Source organism: Salvelinus alpinus, chromosome 13, assembly GCF_045679555.1.
Source record: "Salvelinus alpinus chromosome 13, SLU_Salpinus.1, whole genome shotgun sequence".
Lineage (NCBI taxonomy): Eukaryota > Metazoa > Chordata > Actinopteri > Salmoniformes > Salmonidae > Salvelinus > Salvelinus alpinus.
In genome coordinates this window covers 48790409-48805408 of record NC_092098.1, presented here as the reverse complement: position 1 = coordinate 48805408, position 15000 = coordinate 48790409, and the positions used below count along the sequence as shown (strand labels likewise).

The 15000-nt window shown below is 45.9% G+C and overlaps 1 protein-coding gene across 2 annotated transcripts in view; it reads left to right on the top strand.

Moving 5' to 3' along the window:
* Positions 1 to 15000, top strand: part of LOC139537861 (teneurin-2-like) — a 179534-nt gene that overhangs the window by 88751 nt on the left and 75783 nt on the right. For both annotated transcript variants that reach the window (XM_071339712.1, XM_071339713.1), the window contains 4 exons: positions 1032 to 1154; positions 3975 to 4180; positions 4916 to 5111; positions 12746 to 12847. In XM_071339712.1, coding sequence (XP_071195813.1) covers positions 1032 to 1154; positions 3975 to 4180; positions 4916 to 5111; positions 12746 to 12847 — 627 coding nt within the window. The remainder of the gene's footprint in view (positions 1 to 1031; positions 1155 to 3974; positions 4181 to 4915; positions 5112 to 12745; positions 12848 to 15000) is intronic.

Here is a 15000-nt window from a genome sequence, read left to right as displayed (position 1 = left end):
CTGGGCTCTTTGTTATATTGCTGTAGAGGTTTGCAAAGTGATTTCTCCACATATCCCCATTTTGGATAGCCAACTCCTCATGATGAGGTTTGTTTAATTTATTCCAATTCTCCCAGAAGTGGTTTGATTCTATGGATTCCTCAATTCCATCCAGCTGATTTCTAATGTGCTGTTCCTTTTTTGTTCTTAGGGTGCGTTTGTATTGCTTCAGTGTTTCCCCATATTGAAGGCGTATATTTTTGTTGTCTGGTTCTCTGTGTTTTTGATTAGATATATTTCTCAATGACTTTCTTAGATTTTTGCAATCATTATCAAACCATTTTTCATTATCTGTTATTTTTGGTTTGCTCTTATGCTTCTTTAGATTAGCCAAGGAGGCTAATTTGTCAAATATAAAGTTTATGTTCCTAACGGCCAAATTTACACCTTCATTGCTGAAGGAGAATGTTAAGGCTAAAAAGTTGTCCAGGAGAGATTGTATTTTTTGGCTACTAATTGCTTTTTGGTAGATGTCTGTACTGTTTGCACTCCATCTATAGGCTTGTTTAGTACCATGTAGTTTATTGGGCCATGATGCTTCTTGGTTGGGTTCTGCTCTTCTCAGATACACTGTGATTTTACTGTGGTCTGAGAGAGGTGTTAGTGGGCTGACTGTGAAGGCTCTGAGAGATTCTGGGTTTAGGTCGGTGAGGAAGTAGTCTACAGTGCTGCTGCCAAGGGATGAGCTGTATGTGTACCTACCAAAAGAGTCTCCTCTCAGCCTGCCATTGACTATGTACAGACCCAGTGTTCGACAGAGCCTCAGGAGCTGTAATCCATTTTTGTTTTTCACTTTGTCATAGTTGTTTCTGTGGGGGTATGTGGGGAGGGAAAGGTTATTGCTTCCTGGTAGGTGTTTATCCCCATGACTGTTAATAGTGTCTTGTTCTTCTGCTATTCTAGCATTCAGGTCTCCACAGACCAGTACGTTGCCTTGGGCCTGAAAGTGACTAATCTCTCTCTCTCTCTCTCTCTCTCTCTCTCTCTCTCAGCTCTAAACTTGTTAGGGCTCAACTGGCAGCTGAAGCCGGCTGATGGGCACCTGATCAACAACGGCCTGAGCACTGAGCTGCCGGGCATCAGCGACGTGGCAACAGTGCCCTCCGGAGGCAGAGGTAAGAACAGCCAGAGTCTGCATGGCTACCGCCCCTGGCCATGGTGCTGAAACCCTCCTCTACACTACACTGGGGCTACATGGATGACTGGAGACTGGGGCTCTAACAACTAGTGAGGCCTGCAGAATAAACTGTTCTGGTAGCTCTGGGCTAGATTATGAATTTGAAGGTAGCATGTAGTACAAATGTACAGCCTGCTAATGTAACAGACAGAGAAAGACCCTGGCTTTCATTCGTTAGTGAACCAATTACAACTAGTTCTCCTGTTTGAATTATAGTGGAGCTTACCCTGTCTGGTGCATAACTGTTCTAGAATCATAATTACATCAACAGAGTGTACACAGGTTCTATTAAAGAAGTGTTGCCAATTGCATTAGAACTCTGATTATTTACCTTGTGGTTTGACGTTTGCAGTCGGCGCCTAATCTAAAGATGACACGAGGCTCACCGTCTATCCACCATATTGCCGTAATGTCGCAATTTCCCTAAAACATTAGCTCTCAGATAAATCCTTAGTAATTCCTCCCTCATACCAATGCACATTCGTTTGATTTCTGCTAAAACCATATCCCTCCCTTCAGTCTGTGGAATTGGCTGGCCGTCTTCATTTAGGAGGACTGTAACAACACCATGTAATCCAGCGAGAGGAGGCGTAGCGTGGGTGGGAAGTGCTGTGAAACCGTTCTCTCTGAAGGGTTTTTCCAAGCGTCGGCTTTGATGGAGGTCCTCTGGAGTGGTTCTCGTGAGCCGACACACAGACGCACACTGCCCTTTTGGGCCAAGCCAGTTTGTTCAAGTCAGACGCTGAAATTGAGTGTTTGAATTTGCCTGGGCTTTATGTCATTAAAGAAGGTTGTGGAAAGGACAAGATATGAGTGGGTGCACATCTGTCATCTGTTGGGAATGGCACCAAACCCCTCTTCACTGGGAAGATACAGCAGTCTGGTTGGGCTCTCCTGGGGTTCGGCGGCACTGGCAACAGTTTTACATAAGATTGTGTCGTGGCAGACTTCAGACTAAATTGTTGAAGCCTCCCCTAACTCTGGGGCTTGGATCCTGGTGTCTACAGGAGGTGAGGTGATCTCTGCAGTACAGCCGTAGAGAAGGAGATGTAAGACTGTTCTGGAAGCCAGCCAGAGCATTGTGGTTATAAGACTGTTCAGGAAGCCAGCCAGAGCATTGTGGTTATAAGACTGTTCTGGAAGCCAGCCAGAGCATTGTGGTTATAAGACTGTTCTGGAAGCCAGCCAGAGCATTGTGGTTATAAGACTGTTCTGGAAGCCAGCCAGAGCATTGTGGTTATAAGACTGTTCTGGAAGCCAGCCAGAGCATTGTGGTTATAAGACTGTTCAGGAAGCCAGCCAGAGCATTGTGGTTATAAGACTGTTCTGGAGGCCAGACAGAGCATTGTGGTTATAAGACTGTTCTGGAAGCCAGCCAGAGCATTGTGGTTATAAGACTGTTCTGGAAGCCAACCAGAGCATTGTGGTTATAAGACTGTTCTGGAAGCCAACCAGAGCATTGTGGTTATAAGACTGTTCTGGAAGCCAGCCAGAGCATTGTGGTTATAAGACTGTTCTGGAAGCCAACCAGAGCATTGTGGTTATAAGACTGTTCTGGAAGCCAACCAGAGCATTGTGGTTATAAGACTGTTCTGGAAGCCAGCCAGAGCATTGTGGTTATAAGACTGTTCTGGAAGCCAGCCAGAGCATTGTGGTTAATGCTGATGTGTCTGTGCTCGTCACTGTCAGGACTCTGGCGGTTCCACTGCAGATCTGCCTGATGCGTTTAGGAGGAATAACACCCCTTCCTTAATACTGTGGGAGGAACACATCGCCACCCAGGACCTCGTCTCTCTCTCTCTCTCTCTCGCTTTGTTATCTCCCTTCTTCTCTCTCTCTCTTTCCCTCTCTCCCGTATCTATTTTTAATGCAGCCAGAGGTTTCTCAGCTAGGAAAATATCAAATTATTTTGGGTTAACTACTCAAAACCAGTGGGATATCAACGCTTGCAGCAATTTGTCAAGTGTTTTAAAGGGGAGATATGTTGCACTATGGAGGACTATGATGATTTAACAAGCCTTCACCACTGTCACCCTCCTCAGTCCCATGAGGACTTCACGACCAACAGGTCTGGGAATATTGTCCTACCCCGCTCCGAGGGAGGAGAAGAATGACAGCAGAGCTTTACTTCCTCACTGTCCCCACAGGGAAAAGGGATACATCCTGTAGTACTGCTATGGAGACTTTCATCTATAAACCTTTTACAGTGTAAAATCATTATTAGTGTCGTAACTAAACACCTCGTGTGACAAAACAGCATCTCTGTGTTTGTTTTTTCCTGCTATGTAACACAAATATTTACATTGCATCTCCATAAGTTGGAGAGGTTGACATTCTACTTCTTAGAATGTTCTGTCAATAGAGATCTGAGGTACATCTCTCTGTCTTTGTCACTCTCTCTCTCCTCTCCCTCTCTCTCCTCTCCCTCCCTCTCTTTCTCTCCTTTTTCTCCCTCTCTCTCCTCTCCCTTCCTCTCTCTCTCATTTATCTCCCGCTCTCCTCCATCTCTCTCTCTCTCTCTCTCTCTCTCTCTCTCTCTCTCTCTCTCTCTCTCTCTCTCTCTCTCTCTCTCTCTCTCTCTCTCTCTCTCTCTCCCTCTCTCTCTCTCTCTCTCTCTCTCTCTCTCTCTCTCTCTCTCTCTCTCTCTCTCTCTCTACCTCTCTCTCCTCTCTCTACCTCTCTCTCCCTCTCTCTCCCTCTCTCTCTCCCTCTCTCTCTCTCCCTCTCTCCCTCCCCCCTCCCTACCTCCATCTCTCAGGACCATGGGTGTACAGGAACAGTAGTATAAGTACAGGTGAGCTGGAGGTAGGTCGGCGGCTGAGCCAGGACGTCCCCCCAGGAGTGTTCTGGCGCTCCTTACTACACCTCCGCCAGCCCCTGTTCCTCAAGTTCAACATCTCCCTGGGCAAAGACGCACTCTTTGGGGTGTACATCCGCAAGGGCCTGCCCCCCTCCCACGCACAGGTACCCAGCAACTAACCCTGTTCTCTCTGTTGTCCCTCCCTCCCTCCCTCTCTCCCTCCCTCCCTCCCTCCCTCTCTCTCTCCCTCACTAACCCTGTTCTCTCTGTTGTCCCTCCCTCCCTCCCTCTCTCCCTCACTAACCCTGTTCTCTCTGTTGTCCCTCCCTCCCTCCCTCCCTCCCTCCCTCCCTCCCTCCCTCCCTCTCTCTCTCCCTCACTAACCCTGTTCTCCTCCCTCCCTCCCTCCCTCCCTCCCTCCCTCTCTCTCTCCCTCACTAACCCTGTTCTCTCTGTTGTCCCTCCCTCCCTCCCTCCCTCCATCTCTCCCTCACTAACCCTGTTCTCTCTGTTGTCCCTCCCTCCCTCCCTCCCTCCCTCCCTCCCTCCCTCCTTCCTCCCTCACTAACCCTGTTCTCTCTGTTGTCCCTCCCTCCCTCCCTCTCTCCCTCACTAACCCTGTTCTCTCTGTTGTCCCTCCCTCCCTCCCTCCCTCCCTCCCTCCCTCCCTCCCTCCCTCCCTCCCTCCCTCCCTCACTAACCCTGCTCTCTCTGTTGTCCCTCCCTCCCTCCCTCCCTCCCTCCCTCCCTCCCTCCCTCCCTCCCTCCCTCCCTCCCTCCCTCACTAACCCTGCTCTCTCTGTTGTCCCTCCCTCCCTCCCTCTCTCCCTCACTAACCCTGTTCTCTCTGTTGTCCCTCCCTGCCTCTCTAACCCTTAACCCTGTTCTCTGTTCTTCAGTATGACTACATGGAGCGTCTGGACGGGAAGGAGAAGTGGAGCGTGGTGGAGTCTCCTCGGGAGCGCCGCAGCATCCACACGGTGGTTCTGAACGAGGCCATCTTTGTTCAGTACCTGGACCCTGGCACCTGGCATCTGGCCTTCTACAACGACGGCAAGGACAAGGAGTCTGTCTCCTTCAGCACCGTGGCTCTAGGTGGGTGCTGTTATTATATTTACCTGCTTGCTTTACACTTCTATATTCTCCTTGTAAAGCCAGGGCGGAACATTTAGGATTCTGGTAGAAAGAAAGAGAGAGAGAGAGAGAGAAAGAGAGAGAGAGAGAGAGAGAGAGAGAGAGAGAGAGAGAGAGAGAGAGAGAGAGAGAGAGAGAGAGAGAGAGAGAGAGAGAGAGAGAGAGAGAGAGAGAGAGAGAGAGAGAGAGAGAGAGAAAGAAAGAGAGAGAGAGAGCGAGAGAAAGTTTCACAAATTCACCATTCCAGGATTGCGTCCCTGTTGGTCTGATAGGCGTAGACTGATATTGGGAGTGAGCACTGATAAAAGTGTTGGAAAGGATAGAGATTGAGTCATGAAAGAGATGTCTCCCTGTGGAGTATCTCTCCGTCTGTACACAGCTCCTGTCACACAGTTGGCCATCTCTGAACAGTAGACAAGCATGCAACAGCTGAGAACAAACAAGAGGTAAAAACACAGGAATGTTTCCACTCACCTTGGTTTTTGAAGTATTCATGACTCTCTGGAGCCCCCATCAAAGAGAACCACTATGTCCACACGGCACACGTGTGGGCTCTGCTGCAGTAAAAGCATGACACAACATCTTTGATTTAGAGATCAATTTGAATGATAACCTTCTCTGAGGAGGATGCTACTGAGAAGAGAAGCCAGGCCAACAGAACAGAACCGGAGCTTGAGCTTGACCTTGACTGAAAGAGAGGAGGTAGAGAGCTTAGCTTGGCGACTGTAACTCCTAACTCTTCCCTAGAGTCCTGTGCAGGTCAGCCTAAAGACACACATTGATATACATGAGGTCAAAGCAAGCGTTTTGTATTCATACAGTAGACTCTTAGTAAATGAATATGAATCTGCTCATTGTTCATTTGCCTTTTATGCTTCCGTAAACCTCTAATTGTCCGTGGGGAGGCACACACGACACGCAACAGTGGCTGGAGTATATCGTGGTGGAGTGGCCTCTCCCACTGCCATACTGCCATGGGGACACTGAGTGATCGAAGCAATTAAATTACAGTAATTGTACTTACCTCTGCAGTGGGGATGAGTACTGGTGTAATTAGGGAGGTTATCACTTGTGGCAGGGGCTGTGGAGGGAGGACGAAGGGGTGTGAGGACATTTGGGGTATGCTAAGAAGTTGTAGTATACTGAATCATTTAAATAATGTGTTAGACAGTCACGCCACAGAGGCATTTTGAATTATCTGTGCAGTGCATGTTTTATTTCTTAGCTAATTGTCTCTCTGCTAATGGATGTTTACAGATAAACAATGGTCATAAGAATTCCTAAATCTCAACAGATGCATGTATTACTTGCCGCCAGGAGCTGCCTACACAGTGTAGTGCCCGAGTTCATTCTTCCATCAAACACTAGTCGTTCTGCGTTAAACTCTATTTTCACAGACTATTATATTAGCTATAGAAAGACCAGCAGGTTCAGCCTCCAGTAAAACTTTAATGACTGTTAATTATTTAGATGTATCTAATTATGAACGGTAGGGAGGCAAGAGGTGATGAGGGAAGGAGTCTGCCTGATCAAAACTGGAAAGAAAGGAGGTGTTAATGAGAGGGATATTAGAGGAGGGAGAAGGATAGGGATAATAGAGGAGAGGGATATTAGAGGAGGGAGAAGGATAGGGATAATAGAGGAGGGAGAAGGAGAGGGATAATAGAGGAGGGAGAAGGAGAGGGATAATAGAGGAGGGAGAAGGAGAGGGATAATAGAGGAGGGAGAAGGAGAGGGATAATAGAGGAGGGAGAAGGAGAGGGATAATAGAGGAGGGAGAAGGAGAGGGATAATAGAGGAGGGAGAAGGAGAGGGATATTAGAGGAGGGAGAAGGATAGGGATATTAGAGGAGGGAGAAGGAGAGGGATATTAGAGGAGAGGGATATTAGAGGAGGGAGAAGGAGAGGGATATTAGAGAAGGGAGAAGGAGAGGGATATTAGAGGAGGGAGAAGGAGAGGGATATTAGAGGAGGGAGAAGGAGAGGGATATTAGAGGAGGGAGAAGGAGAGGGATATTAGAGGAGGGAGAAGGAGATGGATATTAGAGGAGGGAGAAGGAGAGGGATATTAGAGGAGGGAGAAGGAGAGGGATATTAGAGGAGGGAGAAGGATAGGGATAATAGAGGAGGGAGAAGGAGAGGGATAATAGAGGAGGGAGAAGGAGAGGGATAATAGAGGAGGGAGAAGGAGAGGGATAATAGAGGAGGGAGAAGGAGAGGGATAATAGAGGAGGGAGAAGGAGAGGGATAATAGAGGAGGGAGAAGGAGAGGGATATTAGAGAAGGGAGAAGGAGAGGGATATTAGAGGAGGGAGAAGGAGAGGGATATTAGAGGAGGGAGAAGGATAGGGATAATAGAGGAGGGAGAAGGAGAGGGATATTAGAGGAGGGAGAAGGATAGGGATATTAGAGGAGGGAGAAGGAGAGGGATATTAGAGGAGAGGGATATTAGAGGAGGGAGAAGGAGAGGGATATTAGAGAAGGGAGAAGGAGAGGGATATTAGAGGAGGGAGAAGGAGAGGGATATTAGAGGAGGGAGAAGGAGATGGATATTAGAGGAGGGAGAAGGAGAGGGATATTAGAGGAGGGAGAAGATGAGGGATATTAGAGGAGGGAGAAGGAGAGGGATATTAGAGGAGGGAGAAGGAGAGGGATATTAGAGGAGGGAGAAGGAGAGGGATATTAGAGGAGGGAGAAGGAGAGGGATATTAGAGGAGGGAGAAGGAGATGGATATTAGAGGAGGGAGAAGGAGATGGATATTAGAGGAGGGAGAAGGAGAGGGATATTAGAGGAGGGAGAAGGAGAGGGATATTAGAGGAGGGAGAAGGAGAGGGATATTAGAGGAGGGAGAAGGAGAGGTATATTAGAGAAGGGAGAAGGAGAGGGATATTAGAGGAGGGAGAAGGAGATGGATATTAGAGGAGGGAGAAGGAGAGGGATATTAGAGGAGGGAGAAGGAGAGGGATATTAGAGGAGGGAGAAGGAGAGGGATATTAGAGGAGGGAGAAGGATATGGATATTAGAGGAGGGAGAAGGAGAGGGATATTAGAGGAGGGAGAAGGAGAGGGATATTAGAGGAGGGAGAAGGAGATGGATATTAGAGGAGGGCGAAGGAGATGGATATTAGATGAGGGAGAAGGAGAGGGATATTAGAGGAGGGAGAAGGAGATGGATATTAGAGGAGGGAGAAGGAGAGGGATAATAGAGGAGGGAGAAGGACAGGGATAATAGAGGAGGGAGAAGGAGATGGATATTAGAGGAGGGAGAAGAAGATGGATATTAGAGGAGGGGGAAGGAGAGGGATATTAGAGGAGGGAGAAGGATAGGGATATTAGAGGAGGGAGAATGAGAGGGATATTAGAGGAGGGAGAAGGAGAGGGATATTAGAGGAGGGGGAAGGAGAGGGATATTAGAGGAGGGAGAAGGAGAGGGAGAAGGAGAGGGATATTAGAGGAGGGAGAATGAGAGTGATATTAGAGGAGGGAGTAGGATAGGGATATTAGAGGAGGGAGAAGGAGAGGGATATTAGAGGAGGGAGAAGGAGAGGGATATTAGAGGAGGGAGAAGGAGAGGGATATTAGAGGAGGGAGAAGGAGAGGGATATTAGAGGAGGGAGAAGGAGAGGGATATTAGAGGAGGGAGAAGGAGATGGATATTAGAGGAGGGAGAAGGAGATGGATATTAGAGGAGGGAGAAGGAGAGGGATATTAGAGGAGGGAGAAGGAGAGGGATATTAGAGGAGGGAGAAGGAGAGGGATATTAGAGGAGGGAGAAGGAGAGGGATATTAGAGGAGGGAGAAGGAGAGGGATATTAGAGGAGGGAGAAGGAGAGGGATATTAGAGGAGGGAGAAGGAGAGGGATATTAGAGGAGGGAGAAGGAGAGGGATATTAGAGGAGGTGGAATTAGAGGGATATTAGAGGAGGGAGAAGATGAGGGATATTAGAGGAGGGAGAAGATGAGGGATATTAGAGGAGGGAGAAGGAGAGGGATATTAGAGGAGGGAGAAGGAGAGGGATATTAGAGGAGGGAGAAGGAGAGGGATATTAGAAGAGGGGGGAGGAGAGGGATATTAGAGGAGGGAGAAAGAGAGGGATATTAGAGGAGGGAGAAGGAGAGTGATATTAGAGGAGGGAGAAGGAGAGGGATATTAGAGGAGGGAGAAGGATAGGGATATTAGAGGTGGAAGGAGAGGGATATTAGAGGAGGGAGAAGGAGAGGGATATTAGAGGAGGGAGAAGGAGAGGGATATTAGAGGAGGTGGAAGGAGAGGGAACAATCACATCCTTCTCTATTGTATATAATATTTCATCATTAATATATATTAATATATAGTTGGTTATAATTATATATTAATATATATTTGGTTATAGTAATATATATTTGGTTATAATAATAATATATTAATATATATTTGGATGTAATAATAATATATTCATATATATTTGGATTTAATAATAATATATTCATATATATTTGGTTATAGTAATATACTAATATATATTTGGTTATAATAATATATTAATATATTTTTTGATTTAATAATAATATATTAATATATATTTGGTTATAATAATAATATACTAATATATATTTGGTTATAATAATAATATATTCGGATTTAATAATAATATATTCATATATATTTGGTTATTATTTATATATTCATATATACAGGATTGTCACGTCCTGACCATAGTGCTTATGTGTTTTGCTTGTTTTAGTGTTGGTCAGGTTGTGAGCTGGGTGGGCATTCTATGTTGTGTGTCTAGTTTGTCTGTTTCTGTGTTCAGCCTAATATGGTTCTCAATCAGAGGCAGCTGTCAATCGTTGTCCCTGATTGAGAATCATATATAGGTGGCTTGTTTTGTGTTGGGATTTTGTGGGTGGTTGTTTTCTGTGTCAGTGTTTGTGCCACACGGGACTGTGACGGTTAGTTTGTTTTGTTATTTTGTATTGTATATTGTTTTCATGTTATTAAAGCATGGAAACTTACCACGCTGTACATTGGTCCTCCGATCCTTCTCGCCTCTCCTCGTCCGATGAGGAGGACGAAATAGACTGCCAATACAGAACCACCCACCAAACCCGGACCAAGCAGCGTGGCAACGGGCAGCAGCGACAGCAGCAGCGGTACCAGGAGGAATGGACATGGGAGGAAATTCTGGACGGTAAAGGACCCTGGGCAGAGCCAGAGGAGTGTCGCCGCCCCAAAGCGGAGCTGGAGGCAGCAAAAGCGGAGAGGCGGCATTATGAGGCGCTAGCAAGGCAGAGCGGCTGGAAGCCCGAGAGGCTCACCCAAAAATGTATTGGGGGGGGGGGGCTAAAGGGGAGTGTGGCGAAGTCAGGTAGGAGACCTGCGCCAACTTCCCGTGCTTACCGTGGAGTGAGAGGGCGTCGTACTGGTCAGACACCGTGTTAAGCGGTGGAGAGCACGGTGTCCCCAGTACGCGTGCTTAGCCCAGTGCGGGCTATTCCTACTCGCCGCACTGGTAGGGCTAGGTTGGGCATCGAGCCGGGTGTCATGAAGCCGGCCCAACGCATCTGGTCTCCAGTGCGTCTCCTCGGGCCGGCGTACATGGCACCAGCCTTACAAATGGTGTCCCCGGTTCGCCAGCATAGCCCAGTGCGGGCTATTCCACCTCGCCGCACTGGCAGGGCTACTGGGACCATTCAACCAGGTAAGGTTGGGCAGGCTCGGTGCTCACGAGCTCGTGTACTCCTTCACGGTCCGGTATATCCGGCGCCACCTTCCCGCCCCAGCCCAGTACCATCAGTGCCTACACCACGCACCAGGCTTCCAGTGCGTCTCCAGAGCCCTGTTCCTCCTCCACGCACTCTCCCTGTGGTGCGTGTCTCCAGCCCAGTACCTCCAGTTCCGGCACCACGCACTAAGCCTCCTGTGCGTCTCCAGAGCCCTGTACGCACTGTTCCTGCTCCCCGCACTAGCCTTGAGGTGCGTGTCTCCAGTCCGGTACCACCAGTTCCGGCACCACGCACCAGGCCTACTGTGCGCCTCAGCAGGTCAGAGTCGGTCGTCTGCCCAACACAGTCTGAGCTGCTTGCCTGCCCAGCGCCGTCTGAGCTGCCTGCCTGGCCAGCGCCGTCTGAGCTGCCTGCCTGCCCAGCGCCGTCTGAGCCATCCGTCTGCCCAGCGCCGTCTGAGCCATCCGTCTGCCCAGCGCCAGCCGAGCTATCCGTTTGCCCAGCGCCATCTGAGCCGTCCGTCTGCCCAGCGCCATCTGAGCCGCCCGTCTGTCCCGAGCCGTCAGAGCCGCCCGTCTGTCCCGAGCCATTAGAGCCGCCCGTCAGTCAGGAGCCGCTAGAGTCGTCAGTCAGTCAGGAGCCGCTAGAGTCGTCAGTCAGTCAGGAGCCGCTAGAGTCGTCAGTCAGTCAGGAGCTGCCAGAGCCGCCAGCCAGTCAGGAGCTGCCAGAGCCGCTAGCCAGTCAGGAGCTGCCAGAGCCGCCAACCAGTCAGGAGCTGCCAGAGCCGCCAACCAGTCAGGAGCTGTCAGAGCCGCCAGCCAGTCATGAGCTGCCCTCCAGTCATGAGCTGCCCTCCAGTCATGAGCTGCCCTCCAGTCATGAGCTGCCCTCCAGTCATGAGCTGCCTTCCAGTCATGAGCTGCCCTCCAGTCATGAGCTGCCCTCCAGTCATGAGCTGCCCTCCAGTCATGAGCTGCCACTCAGTCCGGAGCTGCCACTCAGTACGGAGCTGCCACTCAGTCCGGAGCTGCCCCTCAGTCCGGAGTTGCCATTAGTCCGGAGCTGCCCTTCAGTCCAGAGCTGCCTCTCTGTCCGGAGCTGCCCTTCAGTCCGGAGTTGCCCCTCTGTCCTGAGCTACCTCTCTGTCCTGAGCTACCTCTCTGTCCTGAGCTACCTCTCTGTCCTGAGCTACTTCTCTGTCCTGAGCTACCTCTCTGTCCTGAGCTGTCTCCTAAATCTAGGGGGGACCTTTGTGAAGGTTCCTAGACCAGGGTCGGGGGCGAGGGTCGCCACTCAAAGGACGCTAAGGAGGGGGACAAAGACAATGGTGGAGTGGTGTCCTCGTCCTGCGCCGGAGCCGCCACCGCGGACAGATGCCCACCCAGACCCTCCCCTTGAGTTTTAGGGGTGCGTTCGGAGTCCGCACCTCAGGAGGGGGGTACTGTCACGTCCTGACCATAGTGCTTATGTGTTTTGCTTGTTTTCGTGTTGGTCAGGACGTGAGCTGGGTGGGCATTCTATGTTGTGTGTCTAGTTTGTCTGTTTCTGTGTTCAGCCTAATATGGTTCTCAATCAGAGGCAGCTGTCAATCGTTGTCCCTGATTGAGAATCATATATAGGTGGCTTGTTTTGTGTTGGGATTTTGTGGGTGGTTGTTTTCTGTGTCAGTGTTTGTGCCACACGGGACTGTGACGGTTAGTTTGTTTTGTTATTTTGTATTGTATATTGTTTTCATGTTATTAAAGCATGGAAACTTACCACGCTGTACATTGGTCCTCCGATCCTTCTCGCCTCTCCTCGTCCGATGAGGAGGACGAAATAGACTGCCGTTACAAGGATTTGGTTCTAATAATAACTTGTCTGTTTCAATCCTTGTTGTTCAATCTTAGATTCAGTGCAAGAATGCCCGCAGAATTGCCATGGAAACGGAGAGTGTATGTCGGGTGTGTGCCACTGCTTCCCAGGGTTCCATGGCATGGACTGTGCCAAAGGTACCAACTTTGTTATCACCTAAATTATATTGGTTTGTGTAGGTATTGCATAGGTATATTATAGGTATTGTATAGGTATATATTATAGGTATTGTATAGGTATTGCATAGGTATATTATAGGTATTGTATAGGTTTATATTATAGGTATTGCATAGGTATATTATAGGTATTGTGTAGGTATATTATAGGTATTGTATAGGTATATATTATAGGTATTGCATAGGTATATTATAGGTATTGCATAGGTATATATTATAGGTATTGCATAGGTATTGCATAGGTATTGTATAGGTATTGCATAGGTATATTATAGGTATTGTATTGGTATATATTATAGGTATTGCATAGGTATATATTATAGGTATTGCATAGGTATATTATAGGTATTGCATAGGTATATTATAGGTATTGTATAGGTATATTATAGGTATTGTATAGGTATTGCATAGGTATATTATAGGTATTGTATAGGTATTGTATAGGTATATATTATAGGTATTGCATAGGTATATTATAGGTATTGTATAGGTATATATTATAGGTATTGTGTAGGTATATTATAGGTATTGTATAGGTATATATTATAGGTATTGCATAGGTATATTATAGGTATTGTATAGGTATATATTATAGGTATTGTATAGGTATTGCATAGGTATATTATAGGTATTGTATAGGTTTATATTATAGGTATTGCATAGGTATATTATAGGTATTGTGTAGGTATATTATAGGTATTGTATAGGTATATATTATAGGTATTGCATAGGTATATTATAGGTATTGCATAGGTATATATTATAGGTATTGCATAGGTATTGCATAGGTATTGTATAGGTATTGCATAGGTATATTATAGGTATTGTATTGGTATATATTATAGGTATTGCATAGGTATATTATAGGTATTGTATAGGTATATATTATAGGTATTGTGTAGGTATATTATAGGTATTGTATAGGTATATATTATAGGTATTGCATAGGTATATTATAGGTATTGCATAGGTATATATTATAGGTATTGCATAGGTATTGTATAGGTATTGCATAGGTATATTATAGGTATTGTATTGGTATATATTATAGGTATTGCATAGGTATATATTATAGGTATTGCATAGGTATATTATAGGTATTGCATAGGTATATTATAGGTATTGTATATGTATATTATAGGTATTGTATAGGTATTGCATAGGTATATTATAGGTATTGTATAGGTATTGCATAGGTATTGCATAGGTATTGCATAGGTATTGTATAGGTATTGTATAGGTATTGTATAGGTATATATTATAGGTATTGTACAGGTATATATTATAGGTATTGTATAGGTATTGTATAGGTATATTACAGGTATATATTATAGGAATATTATAGGTATTGCATAGGTATATATTATAGGTATTGTATAGGTATTGCATAGGTATTGTATTGGTATATATTATAGGTATTGCATAGGTATATTATAGGTATTGTATAGGTATTGTATAGGTATATATTATAGGTATTGTATAGGTATATTATAGGTATTGTATAGGTATATTATAGGTATTGTATAGGTATATTATAGGTATTGTATAGGTATATATTATAGGTATTGTATAGGTATTGCATAGGTATATTATAGGTATTGTATAGGTATATATTATAGGTATTGTATAGGTATTGCATAGGTATATTATAGGTATTGTATAGGTATTGTATAGGTATATATTATAGGTATTGTATAGGTATATTATAGGTATATTATAGGTATTGTATAGGTATATATTATAGGTATTGTATAGGTATTGCATAGGTATATCATAGGTATTGTATAGGTATTGTATAGGTATTGCATAGGTATTGCATAGGTATATTATAGGTATTGTATAGGTATATATTATAGGTATTGTATAGGTATATATTATAGGTATTGCATAGGTATATATTATAGTTATTGTATAGGTATATATTATAGGTATTGTATAGGTATTGTATAGGTATATATTATAGGTATTGCATAGGTATATTTAAGCAATAAGGCCAGAGGAAGTGTTGTATATGGCCAATATACTACGGCTAAGGGCTGTTCTTACTCACGACACAACGCGGAGTGCATGGATACAGCCCTTAGCCATTCAGCCAATCAGCATTCAGGGCTGTT